The sequence below is a fragment of the Brassica oleracea genome, chromosome C9, assembly GCF_000695525.1.
Source record: "Brassica oleracea var. oleracea cultivar TO1000 chromosome C9, BOL, whole genome shotgun sequence".
In the NCBI taxonomy this organism is placed as follows: Eukaryota; Viridiplantae; Streptophyta; class Magnoliopsida; order Brassicales; family Brassicaceae; genus Brassica; species Brassica oleracea.
In genome coordinates this window covers 5,022,412-5,041,328 of record NC_027756.1, presented here as the reverse complement: position 1 = coordinate 5,041,328, position 18,917 = coordinate 5,022,412, and the positions used below count along the sequence as shown (strand labels likewise).

General features: G+C 30.8%; 2 protein-coding genes across 2 annotated transcripts; one reads left to right on the top strand and one right to left on the bottom strand.

The window, feature by feature from the left end:
- Positions 1–944: 944 nt before the first annotated feature.
- LOC106317371 (40S ribosomal protein S15-6) lies at positions 945–1,548 on the top strand. The gene has a single exon (XM_013755198.1). It carries the CDS (start codon positions 975–977, stop codon positions 1,458–1,460), a length of 486 nt encoding a protein of 161 aa, XP_013610652.1. The 5' UTR covers positions 945–974; the 3' UTR covers positions 1,461–1,548.
- Positions 1,549–5,277: 3,729 nt separating this feature from the next.
- Positions 5,278–5,835, bottom strand: LOC106317690. Its single transcript, XM_013755465.1, has 2 exons — positions 5,564–5,835; positions 5,278–5,474 (listed from the first exon to the last, which is right to left on the bottom strand). Exons 1-2 carry the CDS (start codon positions 5,767–5,769, stop codon positions 5,432–5,434), a joined length of 249 nt encoding a protein of 82 aa, XP_013610919.1. The 5' UTR covers positions 5,770–5,835; the 3' UTR covers positions 5,278–5,431.
- Between the last annotated feature and the right edge of the window lie 13,082 nt (positions 5,836–18,917).

Below are 18,917 nucleotides of genomic sequence, written 5' to 3'. Positions count from 1 at the left end.
GAGTATGTGTGCGAGAACATAGAGAGATAACTTCACTTTGCTGGTTACAGGTGGATAGTTGCATTGCTTAACTTGCTGAAGGGCCATGCATGGCCTCCGCAGTGGATCACACAGTGTGATTCACATGGCGATCCTTCTGCTTCTCCTTCCCTGGCTACAACCATCACCACCAAAAATATCATCATCAGATTCCACTTCTTCCCCATCTCTCGTTTCTTTGGCCTTATAAGTTTCGTGTGTATTTCAGTGGAAGTTATATATAGAGAGAGACATGAAAATGACCAAAATGTGATATTTTTATTTGTGTCTGCTCATAATACATATGAGGACTACTTTGTATGACAATCTATTTCTTTGTGCATTTCTCACATTACACTATATGGTTTGGATTCCCTATTTTGTTAGGCCTCAGAGTTTAGGCCCAAACATATGAGTATATAAGTTACTGTGTTTGCTTTTACAAAGAGGATAACCTAACCCAATATATTTATTACTTTTGTCTAATAGGGCCTTTTCAGGTTGAATACATTCATTTCAAAAGTAATCATTATTAAATTTGACAAGTAAAATATCTTTAAAATTAATTAGTAGTAAATCTACAAGAACTTAATTTTGTGATTTTCCCATAAATTTTAGATTTCTAACTAAATATGATATGTTAGCAATAAATATGTTTGACCGATGATATATTTTAAGATCTTGACATATGTTAGTTCACAGTAAGTAGCTATAAATTAGATTACGAGATTATGACTATTTTAATTAATTGACAATATCTTTAAATAGCATATTACTTGGTCAATATCTGATAATATGGTTAGTTTCCGATATATCCGTCGATCACAAAGATTTTCTACATCTCCCAACACTTTTTGTATAAATAGTAGTGAAAAGAGAAACACAAACATTGTCACTTCACCAATCCCTCATGGCATATTCTATCATCTTGCAGAAAAATTCAAACTCAAACAACAATGACGACTACCAACGAACCAGAGTTTGCCACGGCCGTGGCGGTTGCGACAAAGAACAGAACGTTCAAGAAGTTCTCATTCAGAGGGTTCAACGTCGAAGCTCTTCTCAAAATGTCCACATATGATCTCTCTAAGCTTTTCAACGCTCGTGTTAGAAGGAGATTCTATAGAGGGCTAAAGAAGAAGCCTCTGATTCTGATCAAGAAGCTACGCAAGGCGAAGAAAGAAGCAAAGGATGAGAACAAGAAGAAGCCTGAACTAGTGAAGACGCATCTAAGGAACATGATCATTGTCCCTGAGATGATTGGAAGTGTTGTTGGAGTGCACAACGGTAAGAAGTTTAACGAGGTTGTGATTAAACCTGAGATGATTGGTCATTATCTTGCTGAGTTTTCGATGACTTGTAAGAAAGTTGATCATTATAGACCACGTATATGTGGTTGTGGTTGTTACCGTAATTCCACCAGGTTTATTCCTCTGAGGTGATTGAAGAGGAAGCTCTTTTATATTGTTAAGTTTCTTGGTGTCAGTGATTTGGTATTTTGTGTGTTGATGTCTTATCTTCTTTAGAATGTTCCTTCGCCTTCTAATAAAAACTCAAACCTTTTATAATTGCAACATCAAGTAATGTTTGTAGTCTTGTAGCAGACGACGAGTCATATTATGACTTTAATCCTTTGTTATAAGAGCATGCCATTCCTAAGAACCCTACCTGAAGTATCTCAACCCTTTAATATTGATATTTTAATTTCATCCTAGTTTTAAGTTGGTGTTCGTTTAGTTCGGTTAATTAACTACTTAGGTTCTCATCAACTTGATTACGAGTATAGCTAGATGTAAAAATTGTTTGAATGATCGAGCAAATAATTATATCAATGTTCAAGAATTTGATGGTTATTAAGCTCATTAGAGAAGATATTTTTTAATCTTTGAATTAATATCGTTTTGTTCATACTCGATTCCTAGGTGTAGACTAAACCGATTTTTAAGAAACAAGATTATATTATATATATGTATTTCCAAATTTCATTATCATAATATATACTAGGGTCGGTTTACCCTACGGGCGGGATATAATTTCATGATCATTTTTTGTATGATTTTGTGGTATGTGTTTTAGATTTGCATTTACAAAAGATGTGTTATAATAATTTTTGTTTTTAGAAAATTTTAGGTGAAGAGAGATTATATGTGATATGATATGTTTTTCTTGCTTGCAATAGTTGTTTCTGTTTCCAAAAAAAAAACAATAGTTGTTTTTATATAAAGAGATGTGTCATTGATTTGCTGTGAGGGCTTTAAATAGTCTTTATGTGATTTTCTTTTACAAAAATTTATGTGATTTATAATATTTTGGGTTTGGAAAGATTGAGTTGTGGGTAATTTTTTTGTGTATGTTATAAGTGTTATTATTTTTTATGTTGAAATCATAGTCTTATGACATGCAATTAGAGCGGAAGTAATGATTATTTGAAGTTGCATTTCTTATAAAAAATAAAATGTTATATTGAATGCGAAAAAGGTAATAAAGCAAAGCTAATCAAAATAAGAAAATATGAAATTTGGAAAGTTTTGAATTGATTTTGTTTTAGTGGATTGGTTATATATTATGTTTGAACAATTATTTTCATGAATTATTTACTTATATATGATATTTAAAATATTAAGAATCAAAGATGGTTGACTAAATTACATAATACCATGCATAGTTATGATTCTCTGAATAAAACAACAACCCTTTTTTTTAAGAGGTAATTACTTTATTTATTTAGTCATTTATTTTTATCAGATTATTGTGCATTACGGTACTCGTTCAGACTTTACAGTTATTTAATTTAATCTTCGCAATTACAATTGAATTACTTTTTCCATTTTAGGACAAAGTCTAGCTTAAAGTAAAAGAAAAAAGAAAACTACAACTGTTTATTGTAATAGTGGTGTTTGTTGTGCTATATTTTTTTTATTGTTTCCAAAACAATACGAAACCAAAAATCTGGTTAACAAAAAAAGTTTATAACCACAAGATAAATACTAAAATTACCAGCTGTACCAATTATACTTCAACAAACGAAAACCAGAGCTGATTAATTAAAAAGTTGCAAGACAACTACATTATTCAGTGAAGGGTAAAAACTTAGGAAGCAGAAATAGAATTGATAAATTTTTGGCCAGCTTTACTGTCTCCATATATAGTTGGAGTGATCAGGACCCTTTATAGTTTGGACCCTTGTCAGCATCCGTTGTTTCCTCCTTCGTGTTGACCAGTGGATCAGTTTGGAAGAATTTGGTTCACCGATCCATATGAAGAGAAACAAAAATGGAAATTGACGAATCAAGTACCAAGAAGATCAAAATTCAAAACTTATTCTTCTCCATCTATGTTATAAAAATAACAAATTATGAAAACACATAGACAGCAAGCTAAATAGTGCGATTCTGGAAAGCACTTTTGGCTAACCAACTCCAGATTTGATTCCACAGATGGAATTACTATCCAAAGACAAAATCGACTGAAAAAAAATATTAACATAATAAACAATTGACATGCCTTGCGAAGAAACACTGACGAAGACGTAGCTTACATTTTCCTTCTCTATGTTCCATTTTTCGATGGATCCACCAATGGCACAACCACATCGTGTTCAAGCTTCATCAACACGTGGTTTCTTAACCAATGCAGCAGCTCGAACAATGCTATCACTGCATCATTCTTCTCTTTTGGGGACTCGTTATCGAGAAGGTCCAGCTAAGCAAGTATCACACTGCCGTTTGTGATCTTGTTTACACCGGCTATCGTAAGTGTAAAGAGTGTCACTGCTGCGTTTTCTCTTGCTTCCATGGTTCCGGCTCTAAGGACTTGAACTATTGAAGTTACTGTTGGGGAAAGTCACACGGCGCAGCGGAAATACTAATGGTCGTGTTCCCCTGACTTTGTGCGAACCTGTGAGGAAAATACTTCGACGATGGCAAGATATCAAAGTTGCGATAACTAAATGAGACACACAATTTTTACGTGGAAAACCTCCTCGATGTGAGAAGGAAAAACCACGGGACCGTAGTCCACCTGTTCAACAGCCTGAACAGAACAGAGAGTCTAGCTACAAAGAGCTATCTCCAACACAAACAACAACAACAAGAGAGCAACACAAAGCTTCAAAACCGGCAGCAACCAAACGACCTCAGCTCACAAAGATTCCGGCTTCCAGAAACTAATCCAACCGTAAAAATCCAAGATAAACAAGTCGACAATACCTCTGCCAAATTTCAGCTCAATAAGAGAAGATCTCACCGTTGGATTTACAAAACACCCAAGACTGCTCTGCTGAAGAACTATGGCGACCAGCTTCAAGAAAGCCCAGAAAACAGAAGATCCAACCGTTGAAATCCAAATCCCTTCGCTGAAACTCTAACCCACTGACTGAAGAAGCTTCCCACAAAATATCAGCCCGATCAGGATCCGTTTGACCCTCCAAATCCAGTCTTGAAATCACCTTACGAGTTTTCTCTTTCTCTCTCTTTTTCTCCTTTCTCTCTCTTTTGTTTCTTTTTGTCAAAACTCCATTATTGTGTCAAGTGCCAAAAAAGAACATTAATTATTTTTTAAGTTCACCCCAATTGGTCCTCTCCATCTAGGAGGGACCCAATAGTTACTGCACCAGCAAACATTATCAGCTCTTTGTTATTTCATATATAGAGAGGATCCCCAACAGGGATTGCTCTGGCTTCAGCAATCAGGATACGATTGCAGAAGCGGCGTTCCACTGACATGTATCTGCATCTGCTGTTGATGTATCCAGACAGTTGCTCAATCTTCTGTTCAGTGCATCACTTGAGCCGCGAATCCGGCTAGAGAACCCATCGAGGCTCTGACTTGTAGGGTCAGATTGGAGATGAAAGTCTTTGACTTCTATACCGAAAGGGTTCGAAACTTGGAGAAAGACGCTAGGTTTGACATTTACGGTGAAACGAGCATATTTATATCATGTTGACTTCATCTAGTTACGCTGATCCCGTCTACAGACTAGATGTGAAGCCATTTTATTATGCAATAGTTCAAACATGACTTACATATAGGATATAGCAAGCCGTCGATCCCAAGAATAACTAGAAGTACATAGATAAATAACTTTTAGCATTTATAAAAAAAAAAACTTTTAGCATACAACAATGTCTATATAATCAAGAAATTTGTGACAGAAAATTGAAACACTGAATCAAAGTTATGATCATTTCATGTGTAATCTTTGATCATTTCATGCGTAACCACCGAATCAAATCAAATGCAATGATTCAGAATACCACTCTTTCCAACAAATAATTATTTTCTTGCATGTCAATAGATGCAATGTATATATTCTCCAAATATCTTGTTAAATCTTACTTATCATATTATTGTTTTTTTTTCTTCATAAATTTTCGTTTACATGTAGACAAAAAGCAAAAACCCCATCTTAGAACTATCTTTTTCCTCTCATTTCTTCCACCTCTCCAGTCTTCATCCTGCATTTTTGATCACCATAGAAAGTAGAAACAATGTTAATTTCATTGCGAGGGCATACAAGCATATATACAGAGAGATATATATTTACTGCGAGTTTTTGGTTGAGTGAAGGATATTTGTAGCTTTTTGTTGGCAGTCGGCCATACATAGTTTGAAGCAGGGTGTTTTGAACTCAATATCGTGGCAGAGAATACAACATTTAAATGTGCATAAGTGATTGAACGCTTCTCCTCCCGTGGCCGCCATCACCACCAAAACGAACACCATCATAGCCACGCTCCATTTTTTCTCCATCTGTCTTTAGTTTGATTTTTTGTATGTATGTATAAATCCAGGAAACTCTCTCTCTCTCTCTTTTCTCTTTTCTCTCCTCTCTCTCTCTCTCTCTCTCTCTCTCTCTCTCTCTCTCTCTCTACATATATATATATATATATATATATATATATATAATATAAGACGACCACCTCTTGGTCTTGTTTCTGATAACTTACAATTGATTACTATGATCTCTATATTTGGCAGTATACCATAAATGTGGTGTTGAAAATTGACTTAGAACTCTAGAAAATGCATCTGGACGTGACATTGAATGTAATAAAAAGGCAGCTTTTGTCCAAGTATCTTCTGAAATGGCCAAATGGGTATATTCTTTTTTTTTTCAAACAACCAGGTATGCTCTTTGATTTATTCTCTTTATTTTGAACAAAAAAAGAAAGAAAGACCAAATTATGGTCATTGACCAAAGAATTCTTTTAATTTTCGATGAGTGATTCTGTTTTTTTGTTTCCTTTAAAATGTTTCAGTTTAAAAATATTTCAAGTATATTTTATTTCTATTTATTCTGAATTATGTACAGTCTTTTACATATACAATTTCATAACTCTATTTTTAAACTAATAATTCAATAACGTTTTATATAATTGAACATTTTACATGAAAATAAAATTGTATTGCAATCTCTATAATATTATTTGAGAAGTCAGTTTCCTACGTGTCGCGTAATTCTCACGATGGTTGATTACGATGATACTTTTAATGAATCAAATATATCTAATTATCATTATTAAATATTTATTCTATTTTTCATTTTTTATTTAGGTTTACTTTTTTATTTTTCAAATAACCAATATAATAAAGAAAATTTATAACTTTTAAGAAAGAAAATATATTATATATATATACAGTGTAATTCATAATAAGGAAAGTTCACAAAATAATCTTGATTTTAAAGTAAAGAAATAATTTTCTCTTTTAATAGATAATCTTAAACAACATAATATATATATTTTATTTAAATCAATCTATTTCTCAAATTATTACAAAATAATTTAAATAACGTAAATTAGGACATCTTTAATGAATAAAATTTAATTTAATCTTTTTTTTTAATTTAAGTTCCCTTTTATATTTTTTAAATAACATATATGATAAATAAAATATGAATAAAAATTTAAGACGAACATATTATTATATATATAATGTTATTTCATAAAAAAAAGTTTATAAAGATAATCTTGATATTAAAGTAAAGAAATAATCTTCCTTTTTAAAATTTATCGTTTATGTTTTTATGTAACATTATACCTATCATCACTTTATTTTTATAATTTTTTTCAAAATTAACATATATTAAATTACTAAAAAATAAAAATATATTTACGCATCTAAGATGAACAACCAAACTAATACAATGAATAGAAATAATTATACTTTAATTTGACGGAATATATATAACACAATATACCCACAAAATGAGTAACTAGACCAATTCAAAATTTCTATACAAAGTCTAACATTAAATTAAAAATAATATATTTTTATATAGTAATGTTTTTATACATATAAATTGGCTCAACATATTACAAATAAATATGAAATTTTCAAATAATATTATAAATATATTAGTCAATTATTACAATTAAGTATGTGAACTTATATATATGTGCAAGGACTATCATTGTTATATTTCTTTATGCAACTTTGAATCGTCAACACTTTAGTTTATTTTTACTATTTGATTCTCGAAACAACATATATTAAATTATACATAATCTTAATAAAATATGTTTACAAATGCAAGATAAGAATCAAACTACATCAAAATAGCATAATTAATCAAAATTTTAAGCTGTACAACAAAAATATTATAGTTGAATAGGAAAAGTAAATGTTATCTATTATATCCAAATAATAACTAAACAGTCGAGATATTATATATCTAAAATTATACGTCCAACTAAAATAACATAATTTTATTTAAAACCATTCATATTGATTACAATATAAATAATAGAATAATTATTAGTTAAAAATAAAATATTAATAAATTATTATAATATATTTATTTTATAATATTTATACCCGTGCATGAGCACGAAAAAATCACATAGTATGTAAAAATAGCAAAACATTTCAGAATAAAAGTTTGTTTTGTTAAATAAATAGTCCTTGTAATATAATTTTACAAGATTTATTAAAACAGTCTAGGACAATATAGTCGGTAGTAAAGGGATGGGGGACGCTAACACGTTTCAGGTTCATTGCATCTACTGCACGAAATTAAGTTACATTGCTCTTGGACACCTATACGGATATGAGCCTATGCTTTCAGCGTATTTACGTATCCAAAAAATGTAATATCCATAGATACACCTCCTCTGGAAGATTAGTCTACTTCCTTCTATAGGTTCATGATACTCCATGTTAGTAAAAAAAAATTCATTAAAACAACAGTGGAGAAGTCATTTCTTTTGCATATCAACCTATGCATAGAGGTTCACCAAAAGAATTGCAATATTGTTCATTTGATTTTTGGCATGAATATGAGAACCTCTTATTTTTCTTTTTGTAGCACAAGAAACTCGTTTATTATTATTTCTATTTATATATTTTATTTTACATATAGAAATGAAAGAAAATGAAATTTTTGTAATGACAAATTTAGAAACTATTTATATCATCTCATTTCATCTATCTCTCTAGTTTTCATTTTGAAATACCACCACATAAACCATGTAAATTTCACTTGACATACACACATAAGTATAGTCATATAAGCACACTCACACACAAGTATTTTATAGATAGATAAGTGGATGATGCTTGCATAGCTTTTAAAGTGAAGTAATGTTTGTACCAGACTTCAAACCGCATTATCACTCTAACCGGTTGCTATATATAGAGGTCCCAGTCTAGTTATACGTTGGTTTACTTCGGTTAACTACTTGCTTCTAATCAATTTGATTCCAGATATGTTTAAAATTGTTTGAATTCGATCGAACCTTAATGAAATTTCCGTATTTCTTTTTCTTCTTTTCGTGGAAGCCTGAACCTTTTCTCTGATGAATTAAGAAAAAACTATTTTGAGGGACACTTTTTCGGTTTCTAATTACACAAATGTCACTTATATCTAGAGACACATTTTTATGTATATAATGTCTGTTTTACCGTTTCACCTAATCTAAGCTTATGTCTTTCTTTTCTTTGTCGTTGTTTCATTTGCTGTATTTCTCTTTTTTTCTCCACGAAAGAAAAAAATCATAAGAACCCAGAAAAATTAATTAATTTTGAACGCCCAATCAGAAATAGATTTTATGAGTATCACAATGGCTTTGAGACGGCCATTGAAAACTCGCAAGATTGCCACGAATGAATCCTTACGACGAAGAAAGCCGACGGTGCGTTGGATGGTTCCAATCTTACGAGATTTAATGCTTACTGCGACAAAAAATACGATTTTGACGATAATAAGACTGACATTTCTTTTGAAAATGAGATGATAAAATGACAAGGAATATCTACCTTTTCTCGTGTTATGACCATATATGGGAAAAAGAAGGCATGATGAAGTGGCATGTCCATGTACGATGATGATGGTTCTGCTCTCAGTGTTGCAACACGATGGTACTTCTTGTCTATAACTCATTCTTCTAAAATTCTTTTGTCCACAGTTTGCTTATCCACATCTATCACGTACACAGAACCCTCACCCACAATGTTTTTGTCCACTGTTTGCTCATCCACAGCTATCACTTCGACACAACCCTCGTCCACAATGTTGTCTACAACACATGTTGTCTGCGACTTAACTATATAAGGGAATTGAGGACACACTTTCTCTAGACGACACATGTTGTCTACAACTTAACTGGCTACAACTTAACTCTCACGTATACATTCTTCTGTCCACGCTTTTCCAGCCACGACATTACCTCCACAACTATGCTGTCCACACCTATGTTGACCACAATCTCTAGCCAGTACCTCGTTATCATTGTCCTCACCATGGAAGCTTTCTTCTTCCTCTAAAACACCACTGAAACTGTATCTCTACCATGTTTTCAGTCACAATCAACTATAGTCTTTTCAATTTCGCACTCTCCACCATACCCAATGTAATTCGATCTAAGTTGTCTATGACAAGACCTCCCCGTGCGCTGGGTTTTTGGCAGAGATAAGGAGCATGGATGTCGGTGATGAAGCATCAGAACAAGAAGCTCAAGATCTTGGTAAAGATCCTAGAATGATAAGTTCTAGCAATCAGATATAAATGTGCGATATTTCTGGTTTTAATTTTTTCTTTTGTATATGAACCTTCTTTTTTTTCCTTCACACAATTTATTTCTTTAATTTAGTTATTTTTCATTCACATAATTGCCAATCTATACAGCTCATTCTATGGTTCAGATCTTCTCTATTATAACTAGATATGTTTTTTTTGTTTTAACTAACTCACGTTCCTAGTTCAAGGGCACAATGGTATTTAAGAAAGTTGTACAGTTAATAAAATGTCTTAGAGCATCCGCAGCAGTAATCTTTAAAGAGGAATACTTATAAATAATAATTAAATAATCATTAGATCTCACTAAAAGTTAAGGATTCAATCCTTAAAATTCCTAAATAAGAATTCCTTTTTAGTGAATCTTTACACTATTTGTGGATTCCACAACATGTGACAGTCTGCGATTGGTTGATATTTATTTTTTTTATCTGAAAAAGAAAAAAAAAATTAAAAAATCAAAAAACATTTTTTCTAAGGACTCTAATGAAATATCACTATTGGAGATGATCTTACGTTCATAAAGTGTCTATTTGCCTAAAATAAAACTAAAAAATGTTATGAATTAATGAAAATAGTACTTTTGTTAATTTACTGTCTTTTAATATTACATAGAGTATATATGGAAAGTGAAATTAATGATCATATCTTTTTATCATGTTGCTTTCATCTAGTTATTCTGATCCCATCTACGCGTAAAACCTTTTATGAAATAGTTCAAACACGACTTACAAAATCTATCTAGCATATAGCAAACTAGCAATGTCGTCCCATAAATCTTGTGCTTTAGGCCACATATTAATCACATTTTTTTCCAAGGCCACATTACAACAAAATAATTGTAGCTAAATGTCTAATGAAACATTTTTTTTTAAATTTTTTTCTTTATTTCGGTGATGTGTTTTGTTTTGGACTTACGTTCCAATTTTTTCTATTACAATATTATATTTTTCATTCGATTATTTAGATGTTTATCACAATATTTTTTCATCTTTCATATATAGTTTTGGCCGTTTTATAGTTTAAAAAAATATTTTATCCATTATTTTTATAAAATAACTAATATTTATTTATGACCTAAATTAATATACGTTTTTACATAAGGAAATTATATAGAATTGAGAACTTACCCATATATTTTCAAACAAAAGTTAACCACTATTTTAAAATATGCTTTAGGCCACTGAATTTTTCGGAACGGCACTGCAAACTAATGACCCCAAAAATAAAAGATGGATAGAGATCATCAACTTTTAACATACAAAAATGTATATAGAACAGAAATTAACTAAATTAAAACAGAAACAAATATATGATCATTTCATGTGTAACCTTGGATAGTTTGATCATAGCATGAATCCGTAACGAAAGAATCAAATGTAATTAGAGATAGAGCGATACTCTGCATCGCGAACTTGGGGGGCAATTAGAGATAGAGCTCCTGCAGTCACTTTGTCAAGCAGTGTCTGGTTCAGATCAGCAACACCTCGTCATGCTTTCTTGATGTGGATCGTACAGAATGATAGAATGCCAACTCGAGTACGACTAACAAGTTGGGGCCTTGGCATCTCATCTAACTGCTGTCTATGCGACTCAACTCCAGAGACTCGAGATCATTTGCTTTTGCGCTGTGAAGTTAGTAAGCAGATTTGGGTCTTGGTTCTGAGAAGGTTAGGATATTCCCACTCTTGCTTCATCACTTGGACATCTTTTATTGAGTGGTTATCTCTAAGGGATTCCACAGCTCCACTGATGCTCAAAAGAATTGTTGCTCACGCAACTATCTATAGTATCTGGGGAGAACGGAACAAGCGTCTACACGACGGTATCTCGACTGCTCCTCCAACGACTTACAGGCTCATTGATCGTAATATCAGAGACACAATCTTGGGGAAACAGCACATCAAGAAGTCTTTCAAAAACCTTATGCTATCTTGGCTAAGGCATGATTAGGAAGTCTTCTATTTATGGTTTACACTTTGTTTTTATCCTTTTTGCCAAAGTGCATCCCATCTACTCTAATTATTTTTGTAAAGTTTTACAAACTCTTCTCATATTTATATGAATTTCAAATCCTTGGCAAAAAAAAAAAAGAATCAAATGTAATGCAATGGTTCAGAAGACCATGCACTCTTTTCGACAAATAATTAGTTTTTGTATACCAATAAAGCTAATTATATTATTATTGTATATTTTCGTTTACATGTACTGGACAGAAAATAACATGGGAAAAACCATCATCACATTGTGAAAGTATCTTCATCCTCTCATTTCTTCCATCTCTCCAGTCTTCATCCTGCATATTTGATCACCATAGACTCAATAATGTCACCTTCACTATAACATACACACACACACACACACGGTAGTACATGCATGCATAACTAGAGAGAGAGAGAGAGAGATAGAGAGAGAGAGAGAGAGAGAGAGAGAGAGAGAGAGAGAGAGAGAGAGAGAGAGAGATCTTTACGAGTATGGTTTAGTTGAGTGAAAGGTACTTGTAGGTTTATGTGTACAGTCGGCCATGCATTTTCTGAAGCACTCGGTTTTGAACTCTGGATCACGGCAGGTAATTTCACATTTAAATGTACATATATGATCAACTGCTTCTCCTCCAGTGGCCACCATCACCACCAAAACGAACACTATCATCGCCACACTCAATTTTTTCTCCATTTGTGTTCTCAATTTTTTTTTTTTGGGTTTATGGGAAGCGCTCTCTCTATGTATATAAATATAAAATGACCACGTCTATTTCTTGTTTCTGTTAAACTACATGTAAGCACTCTGAGCTTTTTATATAACAAGCTATCATTAATATGTGAAGTGCAACAACAACACGACGTTAATGAAATGTTTTCTTTCCGTTCACGTTTGACATTTGCAACTTAAAATTGACAAAGTAACAAATTAAATTTTCATCTATTTTTTCTTTTTGAAATGTTGTTCAGTTGAAATACAAATACGCATGTAACCCACTCAAACACAAATAAAGAATCCATTCAACAAAGTTGCTATTCCTAACACTTGTTTTGCAGATCGATAAAGCCATATTTGTTCATTAAAAGACCTTGTTTATGCTTTTTCCGTTACTAAAAGTTGTTAGTTTATATTTCTTTTATTTGTTTTGTAAACTATTTACAAAATTTATTTATTTTATATTTTATGATATTTTTTTAGGGTTTTCTGCAAAAAAAAAACCTTAATGTGATTTTTTTTTTTTTGCAAATTAATCTGCGAACTCAAAAGCCCACGGGTCAATCTTCCAAATGGGAGTCAAACTGCAATATAACCCTCGGCCGTATATATGTGTATTTGACTGTGTGTGATTTTAACATTTTTTAATATTACGTTGTTTTGGCACTAATTTTTTAATGAAAAAAAATTGTTAAACACAAGGTTCGAACCTTGAACCATAAACACTATGTGCATGCTATATAACCATCTTGGCCAACAAATATATTTTTTTACTTAACAAACGCAATTATATAGATTTCTAAATTCATTCAGAAACGACCTTGTTTCTTCTTCTTCTTCCCTTGGATGACCTTGTTTCTTCTTCTTCTTCCCTTCGACATGGGAGCATGCGTAATGAATGTGGGATGATCCATAAAATCACAACATATATATATATATATATATTATTTTTTATCGTCATGGGAGCGCATCATATCTTTATTCTTTGCTCTGGCCGCGTTAACACTCGAAGAAGAATGCAGAGATGAGGCGGAAACGCGAATCCCATTGCGATTGTTGGTTAAAACATGTGAGATAATCCCTATAAGTAAAGAAAATCGAAAAAAAAAATGCTTGAGTAACAAAAGGATCACCCCACCTTCAATACGCAAGCTCTCATGTCCAAGGAAAAAAGAAGAAACAAGGTCATTAATTTGGAATGAATTTAAAAATCTATATAATTGCATTTGTTAAGTAAACAAATATATATATTGGCCGAAATGGTTATATAGCATGCACATAGTGTTTATGGTTCAAGGTTCGAACTCTCTGTTCAAATTTTTTTTTCATTAAAAAATTAGTGTCAAAAGACATAGTATTGAAAAATGTTAAAATTATACACAGTCAAATATACATATATACGGCTGAGTGTTATATTGTGGTTTGACTGGCAGTTGGAGAGTTGACCTGTAGGTTTTGGCAAAACAAAACCACATTGAAGGTTTTTTTGCAGAAAACCCATTTTTTTACTTGGTGTCTTTCTTTTGATAGAATTGTTTTTAGATACACTAGGTAAGGAACCCACGCGATATCGCGTGGGAACTCATTTTTTATAAATAAGTATATCATGTCAAAACGTAAAACATATGTGTTTATATTTATTTATAGATAATATTAAAAATGTATATTCTATAATTTTAAATTACAACTAAAATATAAATACATCAATTCTAATAAAATTATACGTTTTTTATTATTTTATGTAAGTTATTATAAAATTTTAAATTATATCAATTTATAATAAATAAATAAAGTCTCTTATTAAACATAAAAATCATTTAAAATAAAAAAATGTATTGTTTATGTTAGACGGTTGTGTCGTCAACGAAAAAGTACAAACGACTCATAAACTAAGAGGTACGAACACGTCGTAAACTAACGGATACAAACATGATGTGATTCAAGAGGTATGAACTTATTTCAAGGGGTGGACGAATGTGCCTTGACCGAAGGTATAAATGTGTCATGACCGAAAAAGTGTAAAAAGCGTGAACGAAAGAGTGTAAATTGAAATTGGGATCCATAAGACAAAAAAATTCCGGATTGGTAAAAACATGAAAAATCTCAGAAATATTAAGAAAATGATGTATTATAATTGGATAGATTTTTTATGTTGTCGAAAAAAAGCCATACTCTTATATCACCAGCACCATGGTTGACCATAAGATAAAAAAGGTTTCTGGATGGGTAAAACCAGGCAAAATCTAAGAAATATTAAGAAAATGATTTGGATATAATTTTTATGTCGTCGAAAAAAGGTCATACTCTTATATCACCATCACCATTGTTGATCTTTAACATTCACTCAGTGATGTTTCGTTCACACTTTTTCAGTCACGATCCATTATTACCTCTTCGGTCATGATTCATTGGCACTCCTTTGGATACGACTCGTTTGCACCCTTTCATTCACAATCTATTCACGTTCTTTCAGTTACGATCCGTTCACACTCATTCGGTTACGATCCGTTTACTCCTTTTGGTCACGACACATTTGCACTTTTTTGTCACAACCCATTTGCAATCTTTCGGTCACGACCATTTGCACCTTTGGTCACGATCCGTTTGCAATTTTTTGGTCATGATCCATTCGCAACCTTTTGGTCATGACCATTTGCAATATTTCAAACACGACCATTTGCACGCTTTCGGTCATAACTCATTTGCACGCTTTTGGTCATAACCCATTTGTATCCTTTTTGTCATGGTCAAGATCCATTCGCATCCTTTCGGTCAAGATTAATTTCACATCCTTTCGGTCAAAAACCGTTTGCACCCTTTCGTTTATGACAGTTCACAGCCTTTCGGTCACAATATTTTTGTACATTTTCGGTCATAATACATTCACACCCTTTCAGTCACAACACTTTCGCACCCCTTGGATCATGATACATGTGTACCTCTTGGATCATAGCATGTTTGTACCTCTTAGATTATGATGCGTTCATATATCTTAAATTACAACACATTTATACATCTTTGTTGATGACACTATATAAATATTTATAATTTTTAATCAGTGTTAATATGAAAAGTAAACTTATCTGAATTTTTTTTGTATTTATTAGTATTGAGATGAAAATTTATGTCTTTTTGTTTTTACTTTACTCATATCTATATATTTATACTTCATAAATATTTGTAGTTGTTTTAAATAGACTTTTATGTTGGCTAGAAAATATCATACTCTTATATCACCAACATCATGGTTGACCATTAGCATTCTCTCGGTGATGTTTCGTTCTCACATTTTCAGTAACTATCTATTCTTACATCTTTGGTCATGATCCATTGACAGTGACACACATTTGGTTATGACTCGTTCGCATCCTTTAAGTCAAGATCCATTCACACTCTTTTGGTAACAAATCGTTCACACCCTTTTGGTTACGATCCGTTCACACCATTTTTTGGTCATGACCCGTTTACACTTTTTTTGTCACAACTCATTCGCAACCTTTCGATCACGACCATTTGCACCCTTTAGTCACGACCTGTGTTGCAATTTTTTGGTCACGATTCATTCGCAACCTTTCGGTAACGATCTTTTGCACCCTTTCGGTCATAACCCATTTGCACCCTTTTGGTCACGGTCAAGATCAGTTTTCACCCTTTCAGTCAAGATTAATTTCACATTCTTTCGGTTAATATCCATTCACACTTTTTCTTGTATGATCATTGGCAGTTTTTTGCTCACGGCCGTTTTGTATATTTTCGGTCAAATTACATTCACATTATTTCAGTTACAAAACGTTCATACTCCTATCATGATATGTTTGTACCTCTTGGATCACAACACGTTCATACCTCTTAGATTATGATGTGTTCATATCTCTTAAATCACAACACATTTATACCTCTTCGTTGATGACACCACGTAAATATTTATCATCTTTTAATTATTGTTAATATGAAAATTGTGTCTCTTAAGTTTTTTTTATGAAAAGTTATTTTTATTAGTATTGAAATAAAAATTTATGTCATTTGTTTTTACTTTATTCATATATATGAATAGTCACATCTTTCCATTTAAAGGTGGTTATTTTGAAATGATACTTATATGAATAATCACATCTTTTCAATTTAAATAACCAGATCTTTTCAAATTAAAAGTAATTATTTTAAACTGATATAAATATAAATAGTCACAACTTTTTATTTAAACAATTATATTTTAAAATTAAACTCTAACTAATGCACAACTCTTGAAGCAAATAACGAAAAGACACAACTTTAACAAGAAATTAAATTTCTATAAAAATACACAACTTTTCAACATTGTTTGGGTTTTTCATATAAAACATTTAAGAGATACACATTTTTTTGTATAAAACTTAAGAGATTCAAATTTTCATATTAATCAATACACTGGTTTTTATAAATAAAACAATTGCAAATATTTATGAAATATTAATAAATAGATATGAGCAAAATAAAAACAAAAAAAACATAATTTTTCATCTCAATACTAATAAATACAACTTTTTATATAAAAAATTAAGAGATGCAACTTAAATATAGAAGAATAGTCACATTTTTTCCAGTTTAAATGTGGTTATTTTGAAATGATAATTATATGAATAATCACAAATTTTCAATTTAAATAGTTACATCTTTTCAATTAAATGTAGTTATTTTAAAATGATACATATATGAATAGTCACAATTTTTCATTTAAATGATTACATCTTTTTAATTTAAATACTAACTAATACACAACTCTTGAAACAATTAATGAAAGGACATATCTTAATATATATAATGAAAAGACACAACTTTTAACAAGAAATAAAATTCCTATAAAACACACAACTTTTTAACATTGTTTGGGTTTTCTATTATTAATTGTTTTTTTCTTCACCATTTTATTTGATTAGTGAAAATTATGTTTTGAGAAGGCATGGACATTGGAGTATTTATAGATTTTCAAAAATTTGTTTGAAGAGTCACATCTTTTGAATTAATTAGTTGTGTCTTTTTATAATCTCTTAAACTATATTTGAGAAGTGATTTGTATATGTGTCATCCCTACATTAATTTTCACAAAAAATTGATGGCATAGCTTAAAAGAAATATGACATGGCATAAATCTAATTGTGACATGTAAAATTTACTATATTTAGATTTATATTTTTGGAAAAGTTTCATAATATAGTAATAACTAATAAATTTTATATCAAAAATATTTTTTTTTCAGTAGATATTCATTTTGGTAAGATTTTATGATACCTAATAACTTTTCTATATCAATTAAAATAATATGTTTTTATATATAAATAATAATTACGAAATTAAAATTTTACATCAATATATGAATCATATTTTTATTATTAAAATAAATGTAGTTTAAAATATATTTGATCAACATATATAAGTTATTTTTATTTAATGTATATATTATTAGAAATAATTTATATATTTACAAATAGACATATTTAAAAATGGTAATTAAATAAATAATAATATAATAAAGTAACTTTATAAATTTCAATTATTTTTATCAAAAGTTAAATAATGCAAAATTAAAAGGTCAAAGTAAACTTGAATAAATCAAACTAAAAACAATTACATTATGGTTTTATTTTTTAAACTAATAAAACTAAAATATAAAAATAGAAATTTTTATTTATATATAACATTTTTAAATATTTTATATCTGCGCATAGCGCTGGAAAACTCCTAGTAATACTTATACGAAGAGTCAAAACTTTTCAATATAAATAGTCACATTCTTTCAATATAAATAGTTATTTTAAAATAAAAAGACAGAACTTTTAATTGTTGAAAATACACAACTTTTCAACATAAGTGAAATTCACAACCTTTTGAATTAATTGGGATTACTATTATTAGTAGATAATGAAAACGGTCTTAATGTAGATTAACATCTATAATTTTATAGGTTCGAAATTTCCGCAGTTTTAACTAATATTTATAATTGATAGGCTCAAAATTCCCGCGATGTTTACTAATATTTATAATTCTCACCATCATCGCCACACTCCATTTGTTTTCCATTTGTCTTCTTAATTTGTCTTTCCGTATGTATATGTGTATGTATAATTTTTTTTTTTTTTGTTTACCAAGCGGGGTTCGGGCTTTCGGCCCTAATCCCCTCCTAGGCCCGGAGCCATTCTGCGTCTGTACC

Excerpts from the sequence above, each read along its gene's own strand:
- LOC106317371 (XM_013755198.1), top strand. The coding sequence starts at position 975 with ATGACGACTACCAACGAACCAGAGTTTGCCACGGCCGTGGCGGTTGCG.
- LOC106317690 (XM_013755465.1), bottom strand. The coding sequence starts at position 5,769 with ATGGAGAAAAAATGGAGCGTGGCTATGATGGTGTTCGTTTTGGTGGTG. Across the intron at positions 5,475-5,563 it reads CACTCAACCAAAAACTCGCA|GATGAAGACTGGAGAGGTGG; the intron begins GTAAATATATAT and ends TCAAAAATGCAG.